Source organism: Aethalodelphis obliquidens, unplaced genomic scaffold (assembly GCF_003676395.1).
Source record: "Aethalodelphis obliquidens isolate GAN/ISIS:26980383/991018 unplaced genomic scaffold, ASM367639v1 scaffold14, whole genome shotgun sequence".
Lineage (NCBI taxonomy): Eukaryota > Metazoa > Chordata > Mammalia > Artiodactyla > Delphinidae > Aethalodelphis > Aethalodelphis obliquidens.
This window is the reverse complement of record NW_020837958.1, coordinates 27,513,086-27,527,276: the sequence shown is the minus strand read 5'-3', so window position 1 is coordinate 27,527,276 and position 14,191 is coordinate 27,513,086. Positions and strand designations below refer to the sequence as shown.

The window sequence follows — 14,191 nt, the reverse complement described above, 5'->3', positions numbered from 1 at the left end:
TTTGTATAAAAAAACAATCATTTCTTTTCTTGAAGGGTTAAACTGTCTATAGAACCATCTGGGACTGTTGTTTTCTCTGGGGGAAGATTTGATCTTTTACAATAATTATAGAATAATCCAAGTTTTCATTTCTTCTTGAGTCAGTTTTTGTAAGTTGTATTTTTCTAAGAATTTGTTGATTTTTATCAAGTTTTAAGCTTTATTGCCAAAGTTGTTCATGGTATTCTTATTATCTTTTCCATGATTTGGAACAGGGAGTTATGGACTGATAATTGGTCCATATAATAGTCCATATATGGTTTATACAGTATAGTCTGTGTTCTGGACATACAGCTGGCCTGCTCTCCACATGGGTGGGTTCCACTCAGCGGATGTGGAGGGTCAACTATACTATGGCATTTTATATGAGGCACTTAGTACTTGCGGATTTTGGTATCTGCAGGCGTCCTGAAACCAATCCCCTGCAGATACCAGTGGATGACTGTGAAGTTTTACCCCAAATTATTACTATTGTTTATTAGTGTGTTATCTCCTTTTTAAAAACTATGATGTTTATTGATCATCCCCATGGTATTAAATAGGCTCATGTGCCCAAGAAGACTGTCATATGCTGTTTCCAAATGCCAAGGACAAATTGGATTTCACAAGCATTTGTTCAACATTTTTATGTGCTCTTTATCAACTATCAAGAACTACAGATACAGAATACAGCAACCTAGCTCAGCACTGTCTCCACTTGCTTGAGCCCTGTCTCCTGAGCAGAGTGAGAGGCAGCTCAGTACTTGTCGGGCAGGCCAGGAGGTCGGAAGTAATTGGGGTCTTTGCCGCTCCGGCCCCATCTATTGGCAAACTGGTCGGCCTCCGAGTCCTCCCGTCCGTGGCCACTGTCTCCAGGCTTAAAAAGGTCTGTGACTCTCTGAATATTCTCCCTGGCATCGCTGGAATGGAGGAGGGCAGGTAGGGGATTACTCCAGGGCTGACGAGCAACAGCCCACCCTCCCCATCTCTCCTCTTTCCAAGGAATCGAGGACTCTGACAGGAGCTAGGAAAGAGGGAATGAAGCCTGAGGCTGCCCGGGCTCAGCCCACCTCAGCCCTGCGGGTCCCCTTATGCTGGGTGAACAGCACCCATGGGGGAGGCTTGGGAATCGTCTGTCCCACCAGCCTTGCTCTGCTCTTCAGCCACTCAGACCCCACACAGGACACAGAGGGTGAGGGTGGATAAGAGGAGGAGAGGCCACAGCCCTACAGGAAGTTCTCCAGGGCTTGGCCCCTCCTGGCTGTCCGAGGCTCTCACACCCATCCCTGCATCCTCAGGGCCCCTGGTACCTGATCACTTCAGCAGCCCAGACGCCCCCAGGTCCCCTTTGGGCAGCATCATAGTTGCCCCGGGCGTGGAAGTACTTGTCTGCACCTTTGTACCCGGCTTCTTTCATGTCAGAGTAGGCTCTCCACATGTCTTTAGCCCCTGGCAGGAAAAGAAAGTGATGATATGAACATGATCACGTCTCAGCAAAATAGAGAAAGAAAATATTTTCCTCCCACTGGGTCCAGATTTCAGCCTTTGACTAAGCCCTTGGAGATTATTATATTGGCTTGAAATGAATATTCCTTTACTTTTCACTTCCCTGGGTTAATGTTATGAGAATCATACGTGGTACAAGTTTTACTCTGTTTGATTCCATCCTAAGTCTGTTGGTATTTCGTTTTTGGTTGTGTGCGAAGAGGAGGTCGGATGCTCTTTAAGGGATGTTTGGTTGTACAATGGACCTCTACCTGGAAAGATACAGGAAACCCTCTGACCAGAGGTTGAGAACAAAGGCGATTCTGAGGGAGGTTGCAGACATAGGATGCTCCCAACCTAGTCAAGGGGAGAAATCCATCCCTGTGGACAAAGTGAGGACAACTCGGTCCTGAGTACATCTGAAAGTCCGGGGCATATTTGGACCTGGCCAACTGTCAAAATTCAATCAGCAGGTGATAAACGTGAGTTCCTTAAGACAGCTTTGAAGAAACAGGGTAATCAGATGCAGAAAAAGGGCAACTGACACGCCAGCTCTAAATAAAGTTCAGTGTCCTCTCCAATAAAATAGAGGAGTATTGCCTCCCTCAGAGTGGTTACACAGAAGAACTGAGGGAATACAGGTTTAACGGCTAAAACTTTGTAGGTGCTCATTATACTATGCCCTCTCTACTCCTTAGGAAGAGTGGGACAAAAAAAAGAAAAAGAATGAAGATGCGGAGCAGGGAGTTATGGACAGAAGGACTCTGATCAGCTAGAATTAAATGGCAAAGTTAAAAAAAAAACTTATCAGGACAAAGAGAAAAATCCAATGTAGAGTTATAATCAGGGTTTATATGATGACTCTATGAGAAAACTTATCTTCATATTATATATTTGTCATGTTTGGCATTTGGAAAGATAGTTTTGTTGAGAGTTATGACATTCCTACTATATTTATTCCCACTGAGTTACTGATTTAAATAGATCCTTGAAGTCCAGACTTTCTTAAAAAGTATTTCCAAAATGCCTGGCATATCTTCTCACCTAAGGTCAGCAAAACCAGAGGTACTGTGCACACTTCAGTGTGCATAAAAATCAACTGGGGTGCTTAATAAAGGCCAGATTTCCAGTCTCAACCCCTGGGATTGTGATTCAAGGGAAGGGTTGTGTGTGGCCCCAGGCACCTTCATTCCACAAAGCACCCCAGGCCACGGGTGATTCTCATGCATGTGGCCCTAGAACAGCCCTTTGAAAAACACTGACCTAAGGGATGAAAAAATATTTTTAGCTGGGTCTGTGAGAATTTAGATAGAATGGCCAGCAAACTCTTAAAACAATTATTCAGTAACTATCACAGAAAAATAATAACACAAAATAATTTTGTGAAATAAGCAAATTTTTGCTACTTCACTCTGGCTAGTGAGGTACGTATCTCTTGCTATCAGTTTCTGGCCAGGTCTCAGCCTCAGTAGAACCATTGTCAAGGTAATTCATTGTGCCATTTATGGTGGGGAGAGGAGCTCTATCAAGTTGCCTTCTAGAGGCACCACATCCCCACTATTTGCCATTTGCTCAGGACATGTGTTCACAAATCCCTCACTCTCCCACGTGTACTCTTGTCTGGGAGGCATAGAATACCTCGGTTAATAGCAAGGTCTGGGGGAGCTCAGTGTCTTGGGTTAAATCCCGCTCTGCTGGAGGACTTTGTTAGGTGTCTTAATTTCTTGGTGCCTCAGTTTCTCTGGTAAGGGATAATGGTACCAACATTGCAGGACTAAAGGATTAAAACCTGAGGATGACAAGGAGTTCACTCATGCATGCGAAGCTCTTAGAACAGTGCCTAGCAGGTATTAAAAGCTCAGGTATTTTAGTTATAATTATTAAGTGGATGGGGAGGGTGAACATTCCCCACCCATTTAATGCACCCATTTCATGGTACCTGAGACTTGGAAATGAGCCATCCCTAGTTGCCCACGAGGGGGCAGCAGAGCCCCACTTGTATTTAGGGAACATGCACCTCCTGAATCCAGATCTCTTCCTCACTCCTGCTGATAGTTGGGGCCCAAACTCTATGTGACCTCGGGCTTGGGAATCCCAAGGGTGCAAAGCTGGTCAGAAAAACCTGGGGAAGTGCTACCACGGAAACCAAGCTCCTTTTTTTCCCTCTTATGGTCTTTGCCCTGTGGGGATGTGACCTCTGCTCCAGTGAATCCTGGGAGCTGCAGATACATCCTTCCCCTGACCCATCCTTTGATCCTTACCTTGACCAGCTTCCTTGAGGAATGTACCCCATCCCTGGCTGCTGACGCCCAGGATCAGGAAGCAGAAAATGATGCCCGTGGAAAGCTTCATCCTGCTGCAGGGAGATGAGCAGACACAAACAAGGATGACAGGTCTGGGTTTTTGTTCTTGTTTTTGTTTTGTAATGTGGATACACCCTTGCATTCCAAAAATAAACTCCACTGAATTTTATCTCAATATATAGCCGATAGACAGATAGCATTACAGAGGATCCAGTTCTCATTTCCGTGTGTCTCATTGGAATCCCAATGATTTCCTGTGTGAGGGATTGCAACGGGCTTTTAATATAAACCATTTCCAGTCCGGTCATCCCCTATCAGCCCTGAAACCCAGCTGCACAGCAAGTTTCCCAAAGGCATGAGGAGTCTGGGCACTATACCTCTCTGTAATATGAGATGAGGTAAACAAGGCACAAGCATTTACAAATGCTTGCTCTGCCTATCACTGACTTCACACAGAAGCAGCATATGGAACCCCTCCCCCCCCCCCCCCAAAGTATTCACAGCTGGTGAATTCTGATTGTCAGAATAGTGGATTCAGGAAGGAAGCAGAGGGCTGGGCTGCAGCACAAGAATGCTGGTGAAGAGAGAGAATCTCCAAAGAGGAAAAGTTTGGAAAGTTCTAGCACCTCACCTTTGGCTGTGCCTGCCTGCTGAGGCTCCTGGCAAAGCTGAGCTGCCTGTGCTGCCTGCCTGGGAGATGGAGCTGGTGCTTTATATATTGACACTTGGCTAGAGGAGCAAATGAGAAGACAGGTTTGAACCAAAAGAAAAAAAACCAAACAGGAAAGAAAGAGATTTGGGAAATTCCTCTTGACAGCATTTCAAAACAGCAGCGTTATTCTTCACACACATCTAATTCTCCTGGATTGTGCAATCTGGCAGGTTTCAAGAGTGTAGCAAGTTGGGCTGCTTCTGTCTGTTTCCAGTATCACTCCTGGTGGGGAAGGGTGTTTTTCCCCACACAATAATGTACTGACATTTGCTATGAAGGGTAATCAATATTAGAAAAAGAGAGTTGATTGCCTAAAGAATGTGAGGATACAGGGCAAAAGGAAGAGCAGTACGGGGCCATTGCAAGGGACAGCTCAGGATGAAGCTGGGACCCCAGGGTACAGGAGTCAGAAAGGAAGGAGATAGAAACCCAGGAAACCTGCGGGTGTAAGTCATCAGGAGGCAGAAGCGCATCGGGGGCGGGAAGGTGGTAGAATGCTCATCGAGCTCGGTTTGCCGGTCTTTAAGTGGTCGCGCCCCCTTGGAGAACGCGACCAGAAGGCAAGGCGGTCCGGGCTCTCTAGCTTCGTGGTGATTGTAAAGTGCAGACCACTTGCCACGGAACATAGTTGAAACAGAAAATAGGAAGATGGCAGCAAACCCTTCAGGACAAGAGCATTAAAAATTAACCCCAGAGATAGCCTCATCTACCAGAGGGCAGACAGCAGAAGCAAGAAGAACTACAATCCTGTAGCCTGTGGAACAAAAACCACATTCACAGAAATATAGACAAGATGAAAAGGCAGAGGGCTATGTACCAGATGAAGGAACAAGATAAAACCCCAGAAAAACAACTAAATGAAGTGGAGACAGGCAACTTTCCAAAAAAAGAATGCAGAATAATGATAGTGAAGATGATCCAGGACCTCAGAAAAAGAATGGAGGCAAAGATTGAGAAGATGCAAGAAATGTTTAACAAAGACCTAGAAGAATTAAAGAACAAAGAAACAGAGATGAACAATATAATAACTGAAATGAAAACTACACTAGAAGGAATCAATAGCAGAATAACTGAGGCAGAAGAACAGATAAGTGACCTGGAAGACAGAATGGTGGAATTCACTGCTGCAAAACAGAATAAAGAGAAAAGAATGAAAAGAAATGAAGGCAGCCTAAGAGACCTCTGGGACAACATTGAACACAACAACATTTGCATTATAGGGGTCCCAGAAGGAGAAGAGACAGAGAAAGGACCTGAGAAAATATTTGAAGAGATTATAGTCAAAAACTTCCCTAACATGGGAAAGGAAATAGCCACCTAAGTCCAGGAAGCGCAGTGAGTCCCATACAGGATAAACCCAAGGAGAAACACGCCGAGACACACAGTAATCAAATTGGCAAAATTAAAGACAAAGAAAAATTATTGAAAGCAGCAAGGGAAAAACGACAAATAACATACAAGGGAACTCCCATAAGGTTAACAGCTGATTTCTCAGCAGAAATTCTACAAGCCAGAAGGGAGTGGCATGATATACTTAAAGTGATGAAAGGGAAGAACCTACAACCAAGATTACTCTACCCAGCAAGGATCTCATTCAGATTGGATGGAGAAATCAAAAGCTTTACAGACAAGCAAAAGCTAAGAGAATTCAGCACCACCAAACCAGCTCTACAACAAATGCTAAAGGAACTTCTCTAAGTGGGAAAGACAAGAGAAGAAAAGGATCTACAGAAACAAACCCAAAACAATTAATAAAATGGTCATAGGAACATACATATCCATAATTACCTTAAACGTGAATGGATTAAATGCTCCCACCAAAAGACACAGGCTTGCTGAATGGATACAAAAACAAGACCCATATATTTGCTGTCTACAAGACACCCACTTCAGACCTAGGGACACATACAGACTGAAAGTGAGGGGATGGAAAAAGATATTCCATGCAAATGGAAATCAAAACAAAGCTGGAGTAGCAATACTCATATCAGATAAAATAGACTTTAAATTAAAGAATGTGACAAGAGACAAGGAAGGACACTACATAATGATCAAGGGATCAATCCAAGAAGAAGATATAACAATTATAAATATATATGCACCCAACATAGGAGCACGTCAATACATAAGGCAACTGCTGACAGCTGTAAAAGAGGAAATCAACAGTAACACAATATAGTTGGGGACTTTAACACCTCACTTACACCAATGGACAGATCATCCAAAATGAAAATAAATAAGGAAACAGAAGCTTTAAATGACACAATAGACCAGATAGATTTAATTGATATTTATAGGACATTCCATCCCAAAACAGCAGATTACACTTTCTTCGCAAGTGCACATGGAACATTCTCCAGGATAGATCACATCTTGGGTCACAAACCAAGCCTCAGTAAATTTAAGAAAATTGAAAAAACAAATACCACATGATCTCACTTATATGCTGAATCTAAAAAAAATCAAAAGCTGAACTCATGGATACAGAGAACAGATTAATGGTTGCCAGAGGCAGGGAGTGGGAGATGAGTAAAAGGAGTGAAGGGCGTCAAAGGGTACAGACTTCCAGTTATAAAATAATTAAGTCCTGGGGATGTAATGCACAGCATGGCGACTATAGTTAATAATACTGTATTGTGTATTTGAAAGTTGCTAAGAGAATAAATCTTAAAAGTTCTCACCACAAGAAAAAAATTGTAACTATGTGTGGTGATGGATGTTATCTATACTTCTTGTGGTGATCATTTCACAATACAGTTGTCCCACAGTATCTGCAGAGGATCCATTCCAAGACCCCTGTGGATACCAAAATGCTCAGACGCTGAAGTCCCTTATATAAAATGGCATAGTATTCGCACACAACCTAAGCACTTCCTCCCATGTACTTTAAATCATCTCTAGTTTACTTATAATGTCTAATACAATGTAAATGCTATGTAAATAGTTGCCAGAGAACAACAAATTCAAGTTCTGCTTTTTGGAACTTTCTGGAAATTTTGGTTTTCAAATATTTTAGATCCAAGTTTGGTTAAGTCCTCCGATATGAAACTCATGGATATGGAGGGCCGACTCTATATACAAATATCGAATCATTATGTTGTACACATGAAACTAATATAATGTTCTATGTCAATTATATCCCAGCATTAATTAATTGAACATGTTACCTTACAGGGTACAGAAAGAATTCGGCACCATGGACCCTTTCTTTCTCCACTTATTGAGACTACACATCATACAACAACTTCAATTTGATGGGTGAGTATTGAAGAGTACACTGCTACCCCATATCAAATGATGGCACAGAAAGGGCATCACTTGACTAGTCTCAGCTGTGTCAGACAATACACACACCAACTAAAAAATCAACAAATTATTTGGAAATTACTAGAATGATTTAGGAAACAATGTGTGTATAACCAATTCACTTTGCTGTACACCTGAAACTAACACCACATTGTAAATCAACTATACTTCAATAAAAATTTTTAAAAAAGAAACAATGTGTGCTATGACCATATCTTTTGTTGAGCAGTTTTAGAATTTATGAATTTTGTTCATTTGAAGGATCAGTGGCAGAATAATTAAACTTAATATATGACTTTACCATCTAAAACTTTTAAAGTATACCCCCTCTATCCCCCCCCACTCTAAAGTAGCCCCCCGCAAGCAACCCAGGAAACAGGATATTACTAACACCGCAGAAGCCCCTTGTGTCCCACTCTCTGCTGCATGCTTCTCCCTGCCCTTTCTCCAAAGGTAAACTCCTTCCCAAACTTTGTGTTATCATTCCCTTGCTTTTTTTAAAATTGTTTTTTTTAATCACATATGCATATCCATAAACAATATATTTTTAAGGTTTTTCCAGTTTTTGAACTTTCTGTAAATAGATTTCTATTGTATGGATTCACTAGTCATTTGCTTATTTTGGTCAACAATATGTTCTTTAGACATAGGCATGTCGATGACTGTTGCAGTAGTTCTTCCATTTTCAATGCTGAAGACTATTGCCAAGCATGAATGTAACACAGCTTATTTCAACATTTGGGTTTTTTCTGTTTCGCTATTACAGTGTTGCTTCTGGTAATCTTGTGCAAATATTCCAGTACAAGAGTTCAAATGGTAGAGACCTAGAAGTGAAATAGAATATGATTATGTTGAACCTTAGTTGGTAATACCAAATTATCTTTCCAAAATGGTTATATATATATATTTACAATACATATTTCTATATTTTATATATTTATATTCCCACAAGTAGTGGATACATGGCCCCCTTGCTCCACATCCTAGGCCATATTTGTTTTTTATGTCAAGTTGGTGAGTGATAAATAGTATCACATTGTAGTTTAAATTTGTGTTTTCCTGATTGTCGATGAGATTGCCCATTTTTACATATTGATGAGCCATTTGTACTTTTTCTTCTGTGAAATTTATATTTATTTCTTTTTCCTTTTTTATTGATTAGTAGGAGCTCTTTATATACTTCATATAAAGCCTTTTTGATTATGTATGTTACAAATATCTTCCCCCAGCTTGTGGCTTTTATTTTCATGTTTTCAGTCATTTTCATGGGAGTAATGTATTTGGTTTTATATTTAACAAACTTACAATTCAACAAAATTATAATGTACAGCTATGCACTAATTCTTTTAAAATGCTTTCTTTCCCTTTATTTATCAATGTTTAGAGTAATAAGTTTAATCCCAGCAACTGCAAAGTTGTCTAATAAATTTGCTTTTTTAAAAAGTTTCTTTATGGTATCTTTTGAGGAACACTAATGCTTACCTTTGTTGTAGCTTTTTTTCAATTAAGAACCATCTTTTAAAGTGGAAAATTATCTTATTCATTCTCTGACAACCAACTTCTATAACTTATTAATGTATTTGCTCAAGGTACAGAATATATATAACCTATGACGTAGCTATCTTTGCAAGCACTGTGGGAAGTAAACTTTAATTTTTCTCTCAAGAGAGTTTTCTTAAAAAGCCAGTACTTTTTATTTTTTATTTATTTATTTATTTTTAGGCCATGCTGTGCGTCATGCAGGATGCTAGTTCCCCAACCAGGGATCAGACCCGTGCCCCCTGCATTGGGAGCTGAGAATCTTAACCACTGGACTGCCAGGGAAGTCCAAAGCCAGTGCTTTTTAAAAGAGTTTGGTTTGCTACTTATTTTCACCTGGGAAATCTTTGAAACTTTCAACTTAGTTTCAAAGGTATAGCTGGTAGTCTCTACCCTTTGGAAGTGGATTACCTTCTGGTGCGCTGGAATCAGCTCATACTAGCTCAGGAGAGCTAGCTGTTACATTTTCAGGGATTTTGCAAGCCAACTGTTAAGTCTTCGTCTTTTGAAATTAGCCGTGGTGGCAGTATTTACACCATGGAAATTGACAAACACTTAAGTCAGGGGTTTTTTTGTTTTGTTTTTTTGTTTTGCGGTACGCGGGCCTCTCACTGTTGTGGCCTCTCCTGTTGCGGAGCACAGGCTCCGGACGCGCAGGCTCAGCGGCCATGGCTCACGGGCCTAGCCGCTCCGCGGCATGTGGGATCTTCCCGGACCGAGGCACGAACCCGTGTCCCCTGAATCGGCAGGCGGACTCTCAACCACTGCGCCACTAGGGAAGCCCAAGTCAGTGTTTTTGTTTTTTCTTCCAGAGAGCCATCTCTTAATTCCCAGCACATGCCTGGGACTACTTCTAATTCCAAGTTCCACAGGTCCTTTCCTTTGTTCTTCTAGGCACTGACAAACCAATCCTTGAGGCAAGGGCAGCTTCTGCAAATACACAGCTTCAGCACCAGAAAGGCTGGATTCCCCATTCCCTATCCTTCAGTTCACTCAGGGAGATTAAAAGAGATATTACATTCAAACAACTTAAGAAATATGAAATTCTTGTGTATACTCTTGATTATATGACTGCATTTTCTCCCCAAGAAAACAAACATGGGGGGCAAATGCATACATTTTTTACACAGCTGCTCTGAGCTTCCTGAGACCAGGACCTACACTTGCCTATATGTTTATCTGGTAGAGGGCAGCAGCTCCCTAATACTGAGGCGAGGCAACCTGCTAGGAGGTGGGTGGTTTCTGCTCTGGGGGGCTTCTCACTCTTCCCATGCTCCAAGAGTGCGGGAAGACACCCTCCACTGGACTGCAAGTGTCATAAAGAAATGACCGACTTCCTAGAATCACACACAAGTTTAACACAACTCACTATCAAACCTAGAAACAGCCATTTAAGAGAACAGATCTACCGCGTTTCTCCTCTCAGTCAACCACTGGTGGCTCACACGTAAGACTGCACCTGCATTCTTCTGGCAGAAGCCACAAGACAGCATTCAACAACAACAATGACTGGACTTCCCTGGTGGTCCGGTGGTTAAGACTCCATTTTTCCAATGCGGGGGATGTGGGTTTGATCCCTGGTGGGGGAATTGGGATCCTACATGCCACATGGCGCGGCAAAAAAAACCCAACAACAATAACTGCAACACAACCAAACCCAATAATTATCCTACCTTTAAACGACTATAGCATTTCTCAGCATAAAAGCTCTTCAGCAGCATTATTCTGAGCTGGTTAGAACCAGTTCACAGAGACAGAGATTCCCTATATAGACCCAAATGAGATTAATCTGAGTTCCCCTTTCCTTGTTCAAATTTGGGCTTAATACAGAGTCACTGTTCTCAGATATTCATATAATCAACTTACTGGTGACACACCATTTGTTAATTTAGATGAACTAACACCCTCAAGGTTATTTGTTTAAGTAAGCATCCTTTTGATGCAAAGAGACATAGACATCTTTAGGAAAACAAATAAGTATTAGATAAGTAGAAGTGGTTGTCAAAGATCTCTCATCCCAGTATCCTCCACTAAAGCCAGATGGTTTTTCAAGACAGTCTGCTAAAATCTCAGGGGACAGTTAATTCTAAGTTACACAGATAGTTGTAGAAAACCGATAAAGAATGAAGTTGGACAGCCATTTTAAAGAAGCTAGAGTAACTTGGTTCTAAAACAAGAGTGGACAGTACAAGAAAACAATAGTCCCATTTCAATTCCAAAGGTGCAAAAAATTCAAAACACAGCATAGTGTTGCCAAACCAAATATGAGTATTAAAGGTGCCTCATAATTGAGTGCGGTTTATTCTTGGAATGCCAACATTACAGAATCAATGTAATTCACCACAATGATAGCTTAAAGGAGAAAATAATATTATCTCAACTGATTTTTAAAAAGCATTTGATAAAGCTGAAGGCATATTTATGGTTGCTTTTTAAAAATCCTTTAGAAAACTACGTATCAAAGTGAAATTTCTTAATTTATAAGGTTATTTGCCAAAAAGCTACAGCACATATTTTATTTAATGGAAAAACCTTTAATTCATTGCTGTTCAGGATCTGGAATGAGAAAAGGAATGCTACTATCACCACTGTTGTGTAACACAGCTCTGGAAGCCCTGGCCAATGCCACAGTAAGAGATACAAGGATTGGAAAGGCAGAGATGAAACCGTCATATTTGCAGTTAGTATAATCTTCAACCTCAAAAAGCACACAAAATCAACAAACTATAGAATTACTAAGGAAACTTAATAAGGTTGCCCAACACTTGATCCAAAAGCCAAATCATTTCTCCATAGCAGAAATAACAAAATGGAAAATATGATTAATAATAATAAACAATTCATGGTAACAACATAACTATAAAATTCCTAAGGACTGGTTTCACCAGTAATACACAGCACCACAATGGAGATTTCAAACCTCTAACAAACACCTTAAAAGATGATTCAAACAAATGGAGAGAAGTTCCTGGCTCACTGATGGGATGACTTAATATTGTAGACATGTTGATTCTACCACAAATTAATCCACAAATTTAATGCAATTCTACTGAAAATTCCAGTTGAGTTTTCCCAGAACTGAAGAAAATTACTCCAAAATTCATATCAAGAAGTAAAGGTTCATGCATACAAAAGTCAATCCTAAAAAAGGAGAATATTAAGAAGAGGCACTTACCATATGAGGTGTTAAGATGTACAGAAGAGCACAGTAAAAAACAGCAGTATTTGCTCAACAAAAGATATATTGACCAATGGAATAGAATAGAGAGTACAGAGCTAGGGTCACACATATAGGACATTAGTATACGATCAAGGAGACATCACAAATCATTGAAGACAGGATGGGTTACTTAATAGTTTTGGAAAGAGAAAAATAAAACTGGATCCTTACCTAATACGTATACAAATGTTCACTCCAGAAGTATTAAATACATAAACATGAAGGTAAAACTATAAGGTTAATAGAAAAGAATATCAAATAATATATTTGTGATGTAGAGATGAGGAAAAAATTCTTAAACAAAACTTCAAAAGCGGGCTTCCCTGGTGGCGCAGTGGTTGAGAGTCCGCCTGCCGATGCAGGGGACGCGGGTTCGTGCCCCGGTCCGGGAAGATCCCACATGCCACGGAGCGGCTGGGCCCGTGAGCCATGGCCGCTGAGCCTGCGCGTCTGGAGCCTGTGCTCCGCAACGGGAGAGGCCACAACAGTGAGAGGCCCGCGTACCACAAAAAAAAAAAAAAAGAAAAGAAAAAAATAAAACTTCAAAAGCACAAAACACAAGACATAAAATGGTATTTCATTACATGAAAATTAAGAATTTATTTTCAGATAGAGAATGGGAAAAGACAACGTCTAAATTACAGCAAGGGATTAATATTTCAAATATACAAGGAACTTCTGTGAATCATTAAGAAAAAGACGGCAACCCCAATAGAAAAATGGGTGAAAGGTACACAAAAAATAGTTTACAGACAATACACTAGAAGTAATAAGCTCACAGAGGGATGCACAAATCATTAGTAACCAGAAAAATGCAAATGAAACAAGCAGACGTTACATGCATTAGACCAGAAAAAAGATGACATCCGCAATGTGCCATGTATATCAAAAGAGTGATATTGCTGGCGTGCACATCCTTGTTTTCACTGTGAAGTGTCACTCTGCTGTCCAGGAGGGCAGCCCGCCCATATGCCCTCCAACAGTTTTGAGGGTTTCTATAGCTCAGTGCCGTTGCCTTGGCATGACCCAGCTATCCACTTTTCCAGTCTAAAAGCTTCCATCAAAAAAGAATTTTGCTTCAAATACACAGATTAGTGTCTAAATAATAAATAAAGTATTACAGGGTTGCTCTCACAGGACACAGTGACAATCTCTGATGTCTCTTTTGTTGTTGTTGTTGTTTTAAAAAAACTCCTCTGTTAGAAATAACTTTTCTGGATACAGTTTTTGTGATCCTATCTGCTATTCTTGCAGCTCCAGGAGAGAGGGAACATTTTCTATTTCTTATCTTGAGGAGACTTCTTTTGCCAGAGACGAGTAGGGCCTATAATTTTCAAGGTCAAGTGCTGGAAACACATTGTTTAACACTGAAAGAGATGCAGTCCTGAGAGAAAAATCATATGGAAAAGAAAAGGTCAGAATAGGATTATTAACAGATGGAATATGGCACATAAAGATTAGGGATATCTGGGCTTCCCTGGTGGCGCAGTGGTTGAGAGTCCGCCTGCCGATGCAGGGGACGCGGGTTCGTGCCCTGGTCAGGGAGGATCCCACATGCCGCGGAGCGGCTGGGCCCGTGAGCCATGGCCGCTGAGCCTGCGCGTCCGG

The 14,191-nt window shown here is 41.0% G+C and overlaps 1 protein-coding gene across 2 annotated transcripts; it reads right to left on the bottom strand.

Moving 5' to 3' along the window:
* Positions 1–669: 669 nt before the first annotated feature.
* On the bottom strand, positions 670–12,565 carry LOC113624943 (serum amyloid A-3 protein-like). Of its 2 annotated transcripts, XM_027115250.1 has the most exons (6): positions 12,561–12,565; positions 8,805–8,807; positions 4,438–4,488; positions 3,765–3,859; positions 1,329–1,467; positions 670–938 (listed from the first exon to the last, which is right to left on the bottom strand). In XM_027115250.1, exons 4-6 carry the CDS (start codon positions 3,853–3,855, stop codon positions 776–778), a joined length of 393 nt encoding a protein of 130 aa, XP_026971051.1. In that variant the 5' UTR covers positions 3,856–3,859; positions 4,438–4,488; positions 8,805–8,807; positions 12,561–12,565; the 3' UTR covers positions 670–775. The 2 variants fall into 2 exon arrangements, with proteins under 2 accessions (XP_026971051.1, XP_026971052.1); XM_027115251.1 differs by lacking the exons at positions 8,805–8,807; positions 12,561–12,565 and having other exon boundaries at positions 3,765–3,856.
* Positions 12,566–14,191: the final 1,626 nt, after the last annotated feature.

Excerpts from the sequence above, each read along its gene's own strand:
- LOC113624943 (XM_027115250.1), bottom strand. The coding sequence starts at position 3,855 with ATGAAGCTTTCCACGGGCATCATTTTCTGCTTCCTGATCCTGGGCGTC. Across the intron at positions 1,468-3,764 it reads CCTCAAGGAAGCTGGTCAAG|GGGCTAAAGACATGTGGAGA; the intron begins GTAAGGATCAAA and ends TTTTCCTGCCAG. Across the intron at positions 939-1,328 it reads TGGGCTGCTGAAGTGATCAG|CGATGCCAGGGAGAATATTC; the intron begins GTACCAGGGGCC and ends CCTCCATTCCAG.